We start from the raw sequence: 18,405 nt of genomic DNA on the forward strand, positions 1-18,405 counted from the left end.
CTTCTTAGCTCCAGCCTGCCCTGTGCCCCCCCCCCTCGCCCCGCCCCCCCCCCCCCCCCCCAGCCCCAAGCCAGCAGCATTGTATGAGATGACATGCTGCCCCCGGCCTCCCACCTGGACAGCCTCCTCCCCTCCTCCACCTGCTGGCTCCCCTTCAGGACTGAGCTCTTGTTTCTCAGGCCTTCCTCTATACATCCTATTCCTCCATTGTAGCCCTTAATAATGATTTGTTCACATGCCTCCCCATCCCCATAGACCTGAACCACTTAAGGGCTGAAACTCTGTCTTATTTATCTTTTGATTTCCCATTTTATCTTAGTGGAACTGCAGTGACATGAAGTAAATGCCCATACATGCCAAATTAAAACGGAAAATATGTTTATGCTAGGTCTAAAGATTGAGCTTGCTGGCTAAGCAAGGCAGAAAGACAATTTCAGGCAGAAAGAAGAGCCTAATAAGCATGGTGCAGAGGTGTGACTGTAGCATCAGGTGATTAGGTGGGGGTAGGGAGGAGCAGTAGGGTCTAGGGATGAGACTGGCAAGGTCAGCTGGCCTGGCTTACGAGAGCTTTACTCTGTAGGCGACAGGAGGCCATCTCCAGCACTTATTCCTGGGTCCTGTGATTTGGGGCAACAGAAATGAGGGTGATAACCTGAGCTGCAGTCTGAGAAGTGTTTACCAGCGTGGCTGAACTGGCTGCTTATAACCAGAATGTGCTCTGACTGGTCAGTGCCCGACGCTGGTGGTTATGAGACACTTTCAGTATAGTAACACTGGCCTCCCAGAGTGTTGGAATGATTAAACTCAAAAGCTTTGAGAGCTCGAGTCTTCTGCAATTATTATTAGCCAGGTTATTATGCCTTTCCTTGGACCAATTAGGTAGGAATCATTATCTGGTGGCTTTGCCCAGTGTGTATTTTTGTGCTCCAACTTGTCTTTTTTGTTTCATTATTTATTTGTTTTAGAAACAGACTTTTTTTTTTTTTTAACAGCTGTGCATTTCCTGCCCCTTTGTTTTCCAGTCGTGGTGCATTTCCTCAGTCTTTGTGGTAGAAGGTTTCAGATGTCTGTTCACAGTGGCCAGCGTGTTAGGTAAAATTTATTATAGTGCCTTTGGCCCCTCTGCCTCACTGTCCCAACCGACTCGAGCAGCCCAAAGCTCTTTTATTTAGTGGCTTTTTCCGCGTGGTGGGAAATGAATGTTGAATGTTAGAGTGTAGAGCTGCCAGGAAATTCATTCTGGGATGTTTGCCCACATCCATTGGCATTTTTCAAAAGGAACCCCAGGTGTCTACATTAACACCAGCAGGACCACCTCAGGCCTCCATTGGCATTCATCAGCTGCTTTGTTCTCAGCCTGAGTATGGTATTTAAAGATGTAAGAGGCAGGACGACAGAGCCTACATCTCTAAGGGTGCAGCGTCTCCCTTATCCCTGGACTCACCCTGGACACGTCCTGGGTGTATTAGAGTATGTCCACGCAGGGGGCCTTTCCCCTGTGATTATCAAGTTTAAACAAAAAGAGAAATTCCTTCTTTCTTTGCCTCCAGTGTGCAGCATTTCCCACTTAATATATAATTTAATTCATCTATTATTTAATGTGTTTGAATTTAGCGTCTGGCAGGTCAGAGTTGAAGAAGGAAGCCTGCCGCTCCTGCAGCTTCTCCCAAGGTGGTGTTTGATTTAGCAGAGTAAACAAATGACTGCATCCTCTAGAGCTCTTGAGAGCAGCTGCCTGCCCTGGAGAGAGCTCGGACCTCTTCCGCTAGGGTGAACTCTTCCTGGGGAGTATCAACAAAACAACAGACAAGGAAATGTGAGGCTTGTGTGGACTTCAAGTGCGGGTGGCCCTGCCACCAGGGTCTGGCTACAGCAGTTGGGAAATGAAGGGAACGAGGAAACCTCTTCTCTCATCTACTGCGCCTGGCTATCGTAGGGCATTGTAATGGTTCTCTTTCAGATTCTGAACTCTGGTTGCAAAATTTGCCTGGAATCAGCCTCTGAGGCCATAAGCCACTGTCTTTTTATTCACTGACGATGTCCTTTGAATTTTTTTTTCCACTAACAGTGCTATCTTTATGTTGAGCCCCTTAAACTGGCCAGTTCTTAACTACCTGTAAGATTCTTCCCTAACATCCATGGCTGTACAGTTTCTGTCTGTGTAGAATCAGATAGCTTTTCTAGATATACTCCATGGCCTCAGCCTCGTTAGAGCCTACTATGCTTTCACTTATAAGCTAATCAGACCAGACCAAATATATCAAAATCAGTGACCCTAACTGTGGGTTTAGTAGTTCTTCTTTGCCTCCCAGACACACTCATGCAAACACTCACATAAGTGTACATGCCAGTTGGTCAAGATTTTAACGTCAGGGACAAGAGCAAGTACCAACAGATGATGAGGCCACTTGCTCTGAGGCAGGTGACCTCTCCGTGAGAATACAAGGGTACATCATGAGTCCTCTCAGAGGATGACCCCGGAACTTCTGACTTCTATCCAAAGCAGCTTTCACAATTTCTGTGCTTTTACTTGAGGGAGATTTGGTGAGGATGACATTCTGGATTATCTTCGTAAGACCTTCCTCTGGGTAGAGTTGTCTGACCTTCACTTGATGGTCAGTGAGCAGCTAGTGAACACCAGTAGTTTGGGACGCACCCCCACCAGTATCCCCATTGCCCAGGAGGGACACAGTCTTCAGCTTCAGTCTATAGCGTTGTTCTAACCAGATGAGATGCTGTAGATCAGCTCGGGAGGAGTTGTTTTCCCAGCCATATTATTGAAAGAAAATAGCTGCCCTCCTTCCCAGACAGACGGTTGTCACAAATGAAGGGTAACCTGACAGGGTCTTAAAAGCCATTAGACTCTGTTGACTTTTAAAATATTTAGCAAAAACACTAATAAAAGTGGTATTTATCAATTTCTCCTTATTTGTGAGACAGTTTAGTGTCCTTCATTGTTAAAACATCGGCTCGCTCCATGTAGGTCAATCATCTGTCAATAAAGTGGTTTAAAAAAAACAACAACAACAAAATAGGCTCACTCCAGAGGAATTTTGCCTCCTTATGCCTCATAAACGAGCTTTGAAGTGATAATTGTAACTAACCTCATGAAGTGGTTGTAAGAATTCAAGGGTTAATATGAGTAAAGCCCTTGGGCCAGTTTGGGTACAGAGTAAGCCTTCTGTAAGCATCAACTTTCTTCTTACCAGGAGGCACTGGCTGGCCAAAGGGTGTCATGTAATCCTTAAAACACACCTATGAGGTGTAGGGTGTGTATCAGTTTGCAGATAGGGAAACACAGACCATACAGTTAGAAAACAGCAGAGTGGGATGGCATTCAAGGCTGTTTGTCTCTTAAACACTATGCCATACCACTTTCCAAGATGGGGAAAATAATCTAACTTTGAAAATGGGTCAGATGTTTCAGGATAGAAATGAGTGTTTGAGAACCTTTTAAGTTTTGTTTTTCCACAGAGTATCAGGGTACCAATCTAGGGGGACGCAGCAGGAAACATGACTGTGAATCAGCTGCCTGATAAAACAGCCAGGATGGAGCCCACGTCATTGTGGGTCTCAACAATGTCACTGAAAACATCAGCTGCTTATTCCAGTATGGATTTCCCTTTAAGACATGAAAGGAGAGTTCAAAGAGAATGAGCTAGATGGCTCAGAAAGTCACATTATTAAAATATATTTGTTTTTATTAGCTTTTTTTGCTTTAGTGAGCATTACACTCTCATTAACATTATACCAAAAACTCACTTTTCACTAATTACTCCTAGTTTATCCTCTGAATCCAGCATGCACAAGATTATGTTCAAAATACAGTAGTAAAGCCATATTTCTTACAGCATTCAAGACATCTAAATTTAAATCAGTTCAATTCAGTAAATACTTATTGAGTCCTTTTCATGAGAAAACACTCTTCGAGGGACCACAATGAACAAGAATGGCCCATGACCTCTGAGAACTTACTGCCTCTAGAACTGTGATGACCAGTGCAGTAACCAGTGGCAACATGTGGCTGTTTAAATTTTAATTAAAGAAAAAAATTCAGTGCCTCAGATGCACTAGACATTTTCAAGTGCTCGATAGCTTTTTTTGGTTACTGGCCACCATATTGGGTAGGGCAGATATAGAACGTTTCCACCACATAGCAAGTTCTGCTGGACAGTCTGCTGTGCTGGACAGGGGCAAGAATCGTCTTGTTTGGGAATTCTCTTGCCCTGACTTTGTGGCTGGAGTGTGGCTTACTATTCGAGGAACATGTGGAAACAGCACTACCCTTTAGACTTGGTGTTTGAAGACCTGGATTCAGATTCTGCTCCTGACCTGTATTGATCTTGGCAAGGCTCTTTGCCCTTCTGATGCCAGTTTCCTCGCCAGTAAAGCAAGGACATCAGACCACAAAACCTCTATGACTCCTTCTGTCCAAATGCCCTGTGATACTGGGAGTGAATTTGTAGAATAGACTGTGTGTGTGTTACAGTGTATCACAGCTAAAAGAAACTATGTAGAATTTCCATCTCCCAAAATAATTTTTTTCATTTTAGAAATTTAATTTCAAATTCACCTTAATTGTTGATACTAAATTTCTATATATGCAGATCTAAACTTGCTAAACTGATTTAATTATTTATTTTATTGTTATTTTTTTAAACTAATCTCTATACCCAACATGGGGTCAAACTTATGACTCCAAGATCAAGTAGTTACATGCTTTACCAAGTGAGCCAGCCAGATGCCTCCAAAGTGATTTTTTAAATGAGATTATTTTATTTCATTTTTATAGGACAAGGTCTCCGCAAAAGAAACTTAAATGTGTTTCTTTTTCTTTCCTTTTTTAATGTCCTCTGGCAATTTAGTTTTGATGCTTCCTTGCCCAAGCAGGTTGTCATTTCTCTGTTCCCATAGTGGTGCTTTTAAGCACTGATGAGTGCTAGGAGCCCTTGGTCTTGGACTGTGGTGAAAATCTAAATTTCCCGCCAAATAAAAAAAATCATTCAGTAGCTAACTCTGTTTTATTTCCATCCAGAAAAAAAAAACACCAAAAACCCGTGTTAAAGACTTTAAGTGTCATGAGGTACTTAAGTCCTTATCTCATTAAAGGACTGACCAGTGTTATGCTGGGCAATGCCTGTTTGCAAAAGAATAGCTGGGTAAAGAAAATTTTGTGTTTTTCTTAATTCTGTGATATGTGACTACACATTTTTTTTTTATGTTTCATTTATTTTTGAGAGAGAGCGTGGGGGCTGGGAGCAGAGAGAGAGGAGAGCAGGGGATCTGATGCAGGCTCCAGGCTCTGCGCTAACAGCAGCAAGCCCAAATGGGGCTCAGACTCACCAGCCATGAGATCATGACCTGAGCCAAAGTCAGACGCTCAATCGACTGAGCCACCCAAGCGGCCCACTTGCTGGTATTTTTTAAAAGAAATGCCACTTCCATTTAAAATAACTATGTTGTATGGTGTCACTTAAGCCTTGGCCCTCTATATTTTCTCATTACCTGTGTTCCTCTTTCCCATATCTGCTGGAAAGCTAATAGTTCCTTTTGTTTCCTTTCTTTTTATCTAGAAGGCCGAGAACATTCCATGGGACCTTCTCCCTGGATGTGGAGCCTGAGGTAGGATAGTTTAGTTCAGAAAGCCAGAAGAGGGTGGGTTTGCAGTACTTTGTTATTCAGGTTCAGCTCCTCAGCACAGCAAGGCATCTGGTTGACCCTCTGAGGTTTCCTGAAGGAGACTTAGCAGTGAGGGGTTGGGTGAAGAGTTAGGCTTGCCTACTTCTTACTAGGTCCTCGGGAGCTCAGGTGTCTGATCAGTTCCTTTATGACCTGTCCACCATCCTTGCTTCTTCTATTTCTGGTATTAGTTATGGGATCAAATGAACTACAGTTTAATACCTATTCCACCACTTTGGGGAAGCTACTCAGCTTCTTGGAACCTAAGTTCCCTGGGCTGCAAAGTGAGGATAAACAATAACTGCACTCTCCTACTTTACGAGATAGTTGGGAGCATGTGGAGGGCAGTGGATCAGGCTGTATCTGAGGTTCCTGATATGAGGGGAAGAAGTCTGGGCCTCCTGGACAGTGGGGAGGGCGTCCACGGCCAGCCACTTGCTAACTGTGTGACCTCTGTCAGGTCTCCTCCAGTTCTGTTTCCTCTTCAGTAAACTGAGGATTCCAGGTAACTCACAGGCTCTGTCTTTGTAAGCCAATGTGTTCCTTTAAGCCCCTGTCACAAGTCTCCTGACCAGGCTTCCTGCTTCCCTTCTTGCCTCACTAGTGATTGTTCGGAAACACAATCGGATCCCACATGTCGTACCCTTGCTTAAAACTTTCCACTGGTTTTTTACGCCTTTTTAGAGCTTGCCTTGAGGGCTCCTGGTTAGCACGGAAAGCTGCATGTCCTAGGAAACCCTTCGCTGGTGGTCACACTGCAAGTGCAGCAGGGTAACTGATGTGGTCCCCATCCACCTTCCTAGTGCTCACCTCTCACCACTCACCTTTCTGGTCACTTCTACTTGTCTGCACATTAGAAAGAGCATTCAACACAATGCTGATGTGAGTCTTTTGTGAGTCCAATTTCATTGTTTGGAGTAGGTGTCTGTAAAGCTCCCTAGTGGTTCTAAAGGCTGGAGACCACTTCTCCATTCTTGCAGGTCTCCGGACACCCCACATGCTGCTCCCTAAGCTGGAGCTGACCTTCCCCCTTCTTTTTTCCATTGGCTAACTCCTTCTTACCCTCGTCCTACTCAGGAGTTCCTTCCTCCAGGCAGCCTTCCTATACCCCTCCAGGAAGACTTAGCTACTTATGGGCTTGCAGACTGCTCTGGGCTAGCTCTCATCAGAACTCAGTCATTCTGTGTTATGATTGTTGGCTTACTCCAACCCTCTCCCTTATTAGGTCTAGAGTTTCTTTTAGAAGAAATTTTCTTTCCTCCTTGTATCCCTGGAGCCAGCAGGCTCTGGCGCATTACAGGCTCTCGGTAAGTATTAGGTGAACAAATGAATCAAGACAAGGCCATCTGACCTCTTGTGAGTTACATTCTAAGAAAGAAACATTGACACAATAACCCTAGTGTATTTTAGGAACAAGAAGTTAAGGAAAAGCCAGATCCCAGTATAGTCTAATACCCTAACAAATCTATAAAAGTGAACAACCCCCAATGTTCAAATTAAAAGAAATTCTCAGTGCTTTTTTGTAGGTAATGATTTTTGCCTCTTTCAGGGGGAGAAAAAAGACCTATTAGGAAATTCCACCCCCACACACACATTACCTGTCAAAACTGTAACTAGAAATGATTTCCCTGAGTAAATCATTTTGGCTCCCTCTTTAATTTTCTTTCTTCCTCTTCGTTCTAATCCTTCAGATGGCCATCATTGTGTGTGTGCAGAGGCAGGAAGGTTCGCCACTAGTACTGTTTCTCTCTCTTCTTTAAAACTCTTTTATCGGCTTGCTTTCAGATCTTCAAAGCAGCCTGTATCCATGTGACCCCACTCCCTTGCCTCCCCATGCTGGGGAGTGAGCTGTATTTTTGTCAGTTTGAAGGCTTGCATATTTGGACAGGCTTGGACAGTCAGGTAGTACAGCCCTCACTAAATCTGCAGGGATGAGACCAAGTCAGTGTTTGTAGACCCCCTTTATCCCCAAATGTAGACAGAGTGAAAAATTGACACCAGAACCACACCCCACAGTTAAGCAAACAGTAAGTTCAAAGATCTCCTTGCGTTTGACCGATCCCCTGGGGCAGCAGCCCTTACCCTCTGCCCTTTTTTGCATTTGGTGTTCTTCAAATGCTCTCAACTTTTGTGATTATCTGCAGTGCTTGATCCTGGATAAGTTTGAAAGCTATGATGATGAAATTCAGCTCACTCAACGAGCCCTGTCTCTGCTGGAGGAAAACAGGTTCTGGGCTGGTGTCGTGTTCCCTGACATGTATCCCTGGACCAGTGCCCTGCCACCCCACGTGAAGTACAAGATCCGGATGGACATAGATGTGGTGGAGAAAACCAATAAAATCAAGGACAGGTGATATTTCAGGCGATCTTGAAAGCCCTACATATCCCCAGGAATGTAAGAGACAAGGAGCAGGGGCTCCTCTGAGCTGAAGTCCCCGTCTCTTCCTAGGGACAGGAGGGTTACTTGGAAAGGCACAGAAACACTTTGGTACCAGAGAACTAAGCTAACTAACTACTTGGGCCTGTTAGTTGGTGAAACCAGAAGAGCTCAGTTAACCTGTCATCAGCCCCTCAACTCAGCATTTGTCCCCAGCTGGCCTTTGTGCAGTTTGGAGGTGGAAACCTTTAGGTATTGAATTATCTTCACATAGAGGTTCTACAAATGAGGTTTCTCAGAAGTCACTGGGAAAGTACATTTGGGTACAGAGTGAGGCTTTGAGACTGGACTTAGCCTAAAAATAAAATTAAGGGGAGATAAGGTATTTCATAAAGCACAATGTAGAGTCCTTGAATGAAAGCAATTACAAGTTTTTTTGTGGCTAGTATTCATAACTAAGATTTAAACTGTGAATTAGAATCAGATTGGAAATTTTTAGGGGTGAGATTTTAAGAGAAGAGTTCCAAGTCCCCTTGTGCCTATAAAGTGTCAGTGAGCTGTCCATTCCTATTCACATCCTTTGTCCCTCCCTTCGGTTTCTTTGTAGGTACTGGGATTCTGGCCCCAGAGCTGATCCTGTGGAAGATTTCCGATACATCTGGGGAGGGTTTGCCTATCTACAGGACATGATTGAACAGGGGATCACAAGGAGTCAGGCCCAGGTTGAAGTTCCAGTTGGAATCTATCTCCAGCAGATGCCTTACCCCTGCTTTGTGGATGACTCGTGAGTCACAGGTTCCCAATCTCCTTCCCAGACACACTCATCAGGTTGCTGGGGTGGGATGGGAGTACTCTCCAGGCTTCAGTCTCTTTGAAGAGAGACCCAAGGAGTGGGGCCAGCTTGAAGAAAGCGGAGCTCTAACTGAGGAGCTGGCTTCTCCTAGACTCCAGGCAGGGCCAGACGGGCAAGTGAAGTGGCAGGGAGAAAGGAGTTGGGGTGTTGTGGGTGGAAAGGGGAAGGTGAAAATAAAAGCAAGGGAAGTGAGATTGGGGAAAGGGACAAAGGCTTTTTAAATTTCCACTACGTAGTATGTTTGGTATGTGGAAGAGTTCTGGTCAGAGTGTTTCCCCAATGATTGCCAAATCAGCAAGTTAGGACTCTGCATTGCAAGTAGGTCTGGTTCCTAGGAGCCTCAGAATAATGCAGCTCCCTCCTTAATTAACATTCCCATGGTGCATGCTTAATGAGAAGGTAGAGGAATGTGTTGGATGAGCTGGAACCCTTCCTTCCTGCCCACCCCCAGGACTGTACATTTGTTGGCCAATAGCAAGCTAAGCAAGTAGGATATTATTTTCTGAACATGTGTTTGGGGGTTGATAGAGGGACACAGTGGAAGAGGACACTAGGAGGCCTCATTTACCATGGTGGATGGGGGCAGAAAGGCTCCCAGGACAGCAGCAGAGACCTACAATTGGCTTAGGATTTAACTCCTAGGAAAAAAAAAAAACCCAACTAGGAAGTTCACCATAGTGCACATTGTGTCTGTGGGATTCAGAGAGGAGACAAACACGCACAGCCTGAAAAAAGAAGAAGTCAAATTGCCACCTGACAAGACAGTAAGATAAAGCCCAGTGTGGGCACAGGAAATGCTCTCTCAGCACCCTAATCCAATTGGTTCTCTTTCCTCAGCTCAACAGAAGACTGAAGAGATAATGATGTCTGTTCTGCAGTCACTTTGGGTTTGGATAATAGATGGAGATGGGATGTGGAGCCAAGGGCAAAAGCCAGGTTCCACTTTTAGGATCAGAATAGGAGTGGCTGGCAAGGTAGTGGGGTACACAGTGAGGCAGTAGGGATTCTGGCCATTTAGAGTGGGAGAGCCCTCTGGTGGCAGGTCCCCAAGGTGCAGGTGTTAGGAATTTCTGGTTCTTTCCTTAGGGCCATCTTGAGAAAGAATCCTCCCATATTGGAATTGGGCCCTCCTTCCTTTGACAACCAACAATTTTCAATAGATAATAATCTTAAGGGCTTTCCTAGCACATCAAGTGCAAGAAAAATATGTGTGAAGTTCACAATAAAATAATTCCAGAATATGAAATCCATCTTGCTTGCTAGAATGAATGTCCATGGAATTACTTCACTGGTACATGGCTGGTGGATTTAGTGGCTATTGGGTTACTGATTGATTTATTGATGGGTCAATTGCCTTCTGAAAGTGTCACACTGATCATTTTGTGCCTCTTCTTGCTTAACTGGGGTTTGGTGCTCTGGGGTTTGGTCCACCTCTGATAAGCTGCCTGACCCCCTTGGGGCACCCAATTATTGATCTCGTCTCCAACACCAAGTCCCTTTGTTTGTGGTTCACCTTCTTGGACTTCAGTGTCAGTTAGCATGTATCTATTCCAGTCACAACGGCATCATGGGGTTTGTAGTTTTTTTCCCACAAGAATTTACAAAGTGTAACATACATAGTACAATTTTATTTACACATATTACTTGTAGAGCATTCATCTGGGCTAACCGAAAAGCTATCATCTTGCTCTAAAGAAAAAATAATCCTTTGGGGCAAAGTGCAATCCAATAAAAGTTTCAAGGCCATTAAATGCCCAGTAGGTATTTTCTGCCCATCCCTACATCTGGGCTTTGTTCTCAACACATTCATTCAACAAACATTTACTCCACCTCTACCAGGTACAGGGCTTTCTACTTTTCTGCTTCTCTTCTCTTGCTTTAGTTTTATGATCATCCTGAACCGCTGTTTCCCTATCTTCATGGTGCTGGCCTGGATCTACTCTGTCTCCATGACTGTAAAGAGCATCGTCTTGGAGAAGGAGTTGCGACTGAAGGAGACCTTGAAAAATCAGGGTGTCTCCAATGCAGTGATTTGGTGTACCTGGTTCCTGGACAGCTTCTCTATCATGTCAATGAGCATCTTCCTTCTGACCACATTCATCATGGTAAGCCAAATGGAGAAGGCCCAGAAAATCTTGAATAGTTTTCTACTTCCCACCTTTCCTCCTGTTAATGAACTCATGCCTACATTAGTCATCTGGCCATCAGGGATAGCCTGATTCGTAGCTGCCTGTTCATTTCAGCCAGAGTGGCCACATGCAGCTGCCTGGTCATTTCAGCCAAGGTGGAAAATACTCAGACAAATGTCCCCTCAAGGAACCTCTGTATCATAGTATGTTCCCTGCTCCCACGTTCTTCCCAGGGTGCTACAGTCTACATAGATTATCTAACACCATTCCATGAACTATCTGGAGAAGCTGCTGTTAGGAGAGCCCAGCACAGAGTAATTGTATGTGCAAAGGGTTCTCCCTTCCAGACACAGAAGAAATGAGTACAAAGAATGTTTTCCTGGGATTACTGTCCTAACCAGCAGCTGGGGTTGTAATGTGAAGAGTGTTTTCAGTGTATTAGGAGAGGAGACCTGGACTGTCAATGAATTACCATCATGGTGATACCATTCGTGGCTTGACCAAAGGACATTCTGCTTGAACAGTCTCCAAGACCTCTCTGTCTCAAAGGATAGAATTCAGAGTGTGTCCTTTCTCCATGGTAGGAGTATTTATAGCTGCAGACAGCACACATAGGTCCATCTTCTGCAAGCTTTCAGCTCCCTCACAGGCCAGACTTGGAAATAAAATAGTATTTCATAATATATTCTTATCCTTCATTTTCAGTTCCTCCATAGTAGGTGATCTTCTGTACTTGTTAGATGATAACTTCATAAATTTTGGCAGTTTTTAAAATATTTATTTGATGGCATTTGGTATAAACTTCAAGCTTGGTGTTATCAAGCTTGTTTTGCCTCTCTAGCCTTGTCATAGTAAGTGCCCCTCTGTAGTAGGCAACATGTATGCTGAACCAGAGACTCTGGCTGTGTCCCATCCCATGCTGGATCATACTGGTGTCAACCTCGTCCAAGAATGTTCCACCATATATCCTGTTCATCCAGCAGATATTCAGTTAAACCAAATCCTACCCCTTCTCTTTTCAGTAAAATGTACTGATTCTGAAGGGTTTTGTTTTCAGTGTTGCACTGAGATTCAGTGCACTCTATGGCCTTAGTCAAACTCAGTGCTCTAGCCCTGTCAAAATTAATGCTGATGTAGAGGTTATTCTCCTCAGGCAACCTACCTTTAAATTGGTGACTTTAAATTTGCAGAGTCTCTGAGCTCCACAAAGATGAGGAGAGGAGCTGAGCTCCTTGTCTTCCTCTAGTGGTCCTTTGTTCCTTCCCATCCTTCAGTCTGCTCCATTTCCCATTTCCAAGATATTTTGTGTTCTCAGAATTAAAGGAGTTAAAATGCATAAGCATCTGACTTATGCAAGATGGATAAACATGTATGCTCTTGCAACGTCTGAGAAGTAACGTTGAGATCTGATTTCCTAAGAATGGGCATTAAGACTTCAAAGCTTTTAGGACGTGAGGTAAAGAGTGTTCACCAAGAGTTTCTTGCACAAATGGGTTTCTCTTTGTGGGAACCAGAACATTGTTCCAGTGACGACGGAAACAGAGCTTTCCACACCAGAATAGGATGACGCTCCCATCTTTGCCTTGCTCTTCCTTCCCACCTCCACTCTGCAGGAAAGAAGCTGGAAGCTGGACAATGGGGCGGGTTCCACTGTTATGCAGGCTATTAGGAACAAAAAAGAGCAGTGGTCATTAGAGGAAGCCAAGACCTGTAAGTCTATTGGGTCAGCCAAGTGACTGTCCCCTCTGCCTTGTCAGAGACTACACAGGCCTGGAAGTTTCTAGGACTTTGCTTTGAGTTGGGATAAGAAACCGATTTTATTCTGCTGAAATGCCAACAACCATCTTAATGTTCTCCCAGCCATAGCCACCTGTTTGGCCGTGGACTTCCTTTTCCCGGGTTGTGTGATTAAGGAAAATGACTGCGCTTTTCAGGGTGATGTGGAGAGCTCTTTGACACACAAAATCAGGAGCGCTGAGTCCTAATTTTGACTTTCATTTAGAGTTCTTCAGTTTGATTCTAGTTAAGCATTGCCCTCTTCCACCCTCCTTTGCCATTTGTTTTATTCTCTTTTTTAATCTGTTCCTTTGCACCCGGCAGGCACAAGAGTGTGAATGAGGGAGAAATGGTAGCAGCAGCTCAGTGGTGCATTTGTTCCACTCAGTTTTCACGCATTTATATATTAGTCATTGTCTCTCTTTTCTATTGGGAATCCAGTGGTTCAGGGCACCACTACCAATTGATCAGAACCCATTCAAGAGATGAACCTATTTGTACCTTTATGTTCCCGAGAAAAGAACAAGACAATCTATATGTATTTGGAGTTGTGTGCAAAGGGTAAAATTCCTCATAGGAAGTCTATAGTAAAGGGGAACTAAGAAGGCCTAATAAATGTGAACATCTCTATTTATCCTAGAATGTGGTTGGCCAGCAACTCACTTAGTGAAAATTGCTAATTTGGTTCTAATGTCTACATAGCCAGTGATTGGCTCATTAGTTAATATTAAAGATACTGAGTGTTTGCCCACCGGTTCTATGGAATATATTTGGATGATATTGATGGAGGGGGACAATTAACCCACTTTCAAGTGATGTGGATTAATTAGTGATATTTTCACCAGTGTGAGTGGTGAATCTCAGAATGCACATGATTAAGTCAGCAGGTTAGGCCCCATGCAAAACATTACAGCTTATTGGGGGCTCTCCTTACCTCCCTTTCTTGTCCCTCATCTACTCAGTGTATCTTGGAGCTGTTGATGTTCTCAGATCTTCCTCCCCTGCTCTACTCTTATTTCTCCCTTCCCATCAAAGATTTGCTTACTTAATACATAATGATTATTCATACTGATAGGCAGCCTAATGTGTTACCCTCCTAGGGAGAATAGCACTCATAGAATTAAAGGGATTCAACAGACTGAGTCTCAAATGTGGAAATTTAGGCACCAGTGAAAGACGGTGGAGAGACCACTCTGGAACAGAGGGCTTCTGAAGGCCCAGAACCACTGCATGGAGGTTGCCCCTGAGAGGGATGGTGCCCTGGACATGGGTGGAAATTACTGACTCAGATGGCCTCTTTGGTTTCAGCATGGAAGGATCCTCCATTACAGCAATCCATTCATCCTCTTCCTGTTCCTGTTGGCCTTCTCCACTGCTACGATCATGCAGTGCTTCCTGCTCAGCACCTTCTTCTCCAGGGCCAGCCTGGCCGCAGCCTGTAGTGGGGTCATCTACTTCACCCTCTACCTGCCACACATTCTCTGCTTCGCCTGGCAGGACCGCATGACGGCTGACCTGAAGATGGCTGTGGTGAGGGACCTTGTGCTTACTCCTAATATATGATACATTTTCTCTGAGGGGCTGTAGTTTTCTTAGAAGACTGGCCTGCCCTTTGAGGGGATCCACTTTGCCCTTTGGCTCAAAGGGAAGTAAGATTTAAAGGCTCAGGGGCAAAAGTTGGGGCAGTCTTCACCCTGAGCTATCCAATAGTCTCTCTTTACCAAACCTGCCTGATGAGTCTGCCCTGGGAAGCAATCAAAAACCAGTTCTACTCATTGGTCCCTTTATGTGTACACAAGAGGAGAAGAACGGGGCCCATTTCACTCCATTTTCTTTTAAAAGTATGTGAAAAGATCCAGAAGGGAGGGAGCTACCTCCTAACTGTTATGCCCAGGAATATGTTTCCATTATTTAAAACTTTTGTTTTTCTTTGTAAAAACCTGAACCAGGTAGCTTACCAGGGTCTTCATCATGTTCTCCCACTGTGTGGAAAGGAGTACGGAACTGAGCCAGTTAAGAGCCAAGCCTTCTTGCCAGTAGAGGATTCTAGAAGTTGACTTTTGATTTCTTGAAAGATAGATTTCTCAGTTCACAACTCCCAAACTAACAGTACTGTCTTTTTCTCTAATAATTTTCAAATGGGCCATTTCCACCCTCTCATTAACGAGGCTCAAACAGCTTGCATGCTCTCTAGGGTGCACAGTTTTCTTTGTCTTGGAGAACTTCCCTCCATAGTTCTCTATGCAGTGGAGTCAAGAAAGGACTACCACCTGCTTCTTACTGGGGCAAGATCTAAGAAGTTGTCTTAATACTCAGACTTATTTGGCTGTAGAGCTGCCAGGACATCTAACTTTTATTTCTCTTGTTAAACAAGAAATTAATTGCTGCTATTTATAGCATCCCATTTTCTAAAATCGTAATGGGCTAGTAGTAAGAAGTCCTTCTGACTCAGCCTGTGGGCAGAGCTGGGCTATCTTGATACACTGGGTAGACATCGGTACTCTGAGGCCACAGCTGGCTTCATGGGTGTGTGGATTCTCCAAGAAGCTATAGTTCTGGCAGCTGTGTGGACCAGGGCTGAGCTGATATTTTTACAACGGGTTTTGTGAACATAAAGCTGGAGAATCTCTTCCTTCCATACAGAGACAGTCTGAACCCGACTCTGGGCCCTACAAACTACAGAGAGGCCTCTGAGCAGAGAAAATGCTAATAGCCCATCCCTCTATGTGCTTGTGTGCTTTTTGCCATGCCAGGGACCACCTGTGGGGACTTGGCTGTGGACCTTCCTCTTCAACTTCCTTTTGCACACCAGCTTATTGAACTGACTTGTTCTCTCTATGGAGAACCTAAGAAAATGATTGTCCCAAGTCTGGAGATGAGAAAAGGTGACATCAGTGTAATCTGAGGCTTTTCTGGCCTCATTGACAGACCTCAGGTGGTCATGGGACCATCCTTTGCCTGGCCACCAGATTGCCGTAGGACACTGATAACTTTGTGGACCCTACTAAGGGGATTCACGGAGAGCAGCCCAAGTTAACCTCTTTGTTTTGTCAAGAACTATGTGATCTTAATAAAGAGGTAGAAAGAAGCAGAAAAGGTAAGCAGGTAAACATGAGGACCTCTGGTCCTTTGGTGTTTTGTGCTTTGTGGTGTTTATCTTTCCCATGACACAGTTGTATTCCATTGAACAGGGGAGAGATGGCCTGGTGAGTATTGGGCAGGGATCTCTGAGGCCTGAGAGGCATTTCCAGAATTTTCTTCCTGTGGGAAGACTACGTCACCCCTCCCTGGGGTATCCTTACACCTGGACACAACCTGGACACTCTTTTGGCCCTCCTCCCTAGCCTGAGGGCATCTGGGTACTGTTGGGTTGAATAAAAGACGTCTGCTCATCTCATGTGCCCTCTGCCTCACTGCAGAGCCTGCTGTCTCCTGTGGCATTTGGGTTTGGCACTGAGTACCTGGCTCGCTTTGAGGAGCAAGGCCTGGGGCTGCAGTGGAGCAATACTGGGAAGAGCCCCATGGAAGGGGATGAATTCAGCTTCCTGATGTCTATGAAGATGATGCTCCTTGATGCTGCTCTGTATGGCCTGCTTGCCTGGTACCTTGACCAGGTGTTTCCAGGTAAGTGTCAACGTCTATAGGGTAAAGGTACTGATACTGGGTTCTTCAGATTCCCAGCCCTTCCCTGCCCTTTCATCTGGTTTAAATCTCATCTTTTCTAAGTTCTTTCAATTTGGGCTTTCATAGCCACCATTTGAAACTTAAACTTAGGTCAGAAATCCATCAGTGAATGCTGGTGGCCCTACTTTAGAAAAAGATCCAGAATCTGGTCTCTCGTCACCGTCTCTACCACTCTCTTCCCAGTCCAAGCCTCCTTCCATAGTCATCACCTACCAGTCTGTTTTCCATGCTGTATTCAGAGATCCTTTCAGAATCTGAGTCAGATAGTGTCAGCCTTCTGTTCAGATCCCTCCAGTGGCTTTTCCTCTTGTCCAAAGTAAAATCCAGTGTCCCAGCCCCGGCCTATAAGATACTTCATTATCAGCCTCCAGCTTTTTGCCCCATTTCATGTCCTTCCCTTTTCCCTCATGTTCTCTGCTCCAGCCACATCTGCCTCCTCACTGACTGTTCTTCAATACAGTAAGCACATTTCCTCCTCAGGACCATTGTACCTGCTGTTCTCACTGCCTGGAACATGTTTCTACATCACTATCCCCACATATCTGCAGGCTTGCTTCCTCACTTTTGTTCAGTCCTGTGTTCAGATGTCATTTCATCACTGGCATCCTTCCAGATTGAAAATATCTAAATATCTATCCCTGTATAAATAACATTCCTTCAGTGCTCCTGAATATCCTACTTTATTTTTGAGACATCAGTATCTGACACAATGTATCTTTATGTGTTTGTTTATAGACTCTCTGCCCTTAGTAGAATGTGGGCCGATGAGAGCGAGCCCACAGTCTGTTTTGTTCAGTGTTATAGGCTCAGTGCCGCAACTAGTGCCTGACTTTTGGTGGGTATTGAATAAATATCTGATTAATCTGCAGCATGGAAAAGCAATTCCTGAATCAAAATTGGGTGTTTGTGCAGTTTTGTATTTGCTGTGTAGAAATCAGTTTCCTTCAGATTAGTATTTCCAGGTAGCTAGAGAAGTCCTACCTCCGTTTGAGTGGGTTCCAAGGCAGCCAGCTGCCACCTAATGCTGTGGCAGCCATGGCCAGGCTTTCAGTGCTGTGGCTGAGAGCAGACAGGGTGAGTGAGGCTGGGCCCAGTCCCTGGGGAGACATGAACTCCCATCATCTTGGGGCAGCCATTGTTGGCAAAATACATAGGCAGTGACCCTGGAATAGGGGAAGGATTGCTAGGCTGAGCCAGAAGGCCTGGGTTTGGATCCTAGCTGTGTGACTATCTTAGCTTCCTAGGGCTGCCATAACAAAGTGTCACAAACTGGGTAGCTTAAAACAGTTGTTGTTGTTGTTGTTGTTGTTTTCAGTCTCACAGTTCTGGAGGCTAGAAGTAGAAAATGAAGGTGTTGGCAGGGCCATGCTCTCTGAAATCTGCAGGGGAAGGAGCGTCCTCCCCTGTCTCTCCCCGCTTCTGGTGGTTTTACAACAGTCTCTGTCTTCACATGGCATTCTCCTTCTGTGTGTCTGTCTTTACATGGCCATCTTCTTTTTTTTTTTTTTTAAATTTTTTTATTGTTTACTTATTGTTGAGAGAGAGAGAGACAGAGTGTGAGCAGGGGAGGGGCAGACAGAGAGAGGGAGACACAGAATGCAAAGCGGGCTCCAGACTCTGAGCTGTCAGCACAGAGTCTGATGCAGGACTTGAACCCACAAGCTGCGAGATCATGACCTGAGCCAAAGTCAGAGGCCTGACCGACTGAGCTACCCAGGCACCCCAACACATGGCCATCTTCTTATAAGGATACCAGTCATATCGGATTAGGGTTCCATCTAGTTCAGTGTGACTTAATCTCAACTAAGCACATTAGCAGTAACTATTTCCAAACAGGGCCAGAGGTTAGGATTCTGGGGTCTTTTTTTCTGATACCAAATACGTCATTTTTCCCCCATACCAGCTAT

At 44.7% G+C, this 18,405-nt stretch overlaps 1 protein-coding gene across 1 annotated transcript in view; it reads left to right on the forward strand.

The window, feature by feature from the left end:
• Window positions 1-18,405, forward strand: part of ABCA4 (ATP binding cassette subfamily A member 4) — a 141,501-nt gene that overhangs the window by 48,329 nt on the left and 74,767 nt on the right. Inside the window, exons 12-16 of the mRNA XM_077746118.1 lie at window positions 7,824-8,029; window positions 8,664-8,840; window positions 10,792-11,014; window positions 14,123-14,344; window positions 16,234-16,438. Of these exons, the coding sequence (XP_077602244.1) occupies window positions 7,824-8,029; window positions 8,664-8,840; window positions 10,792-11,014; window positions 14,123-14,344; window positions 16,234-16,438 (1,033 nt within the window). The remainder of the gene's footprint in view (window positions 1-7,823; window positions 8,030-8,663; window positions 8,841-10,791; window positions 11,015-14,122; window positions 14,345-16,233; window positions 16,439-18,405) is intronic.

This window comes from Crocuta crocuta, unplaced genomic scaffold (assembly GCF_008692635.1).
Source record: "Crocuta crocuta isolate KB4526 unplaced genomic scaffold, BGI_CrCroc_1.0 scaffold48, whole genome shotgun sequence".
Lineage (NCBI taxonomy): Eukaryota > Metazoa > Chordata > Mammalia > Carnivora > Hyaenidae > Crocuta > Crocuta crocuta.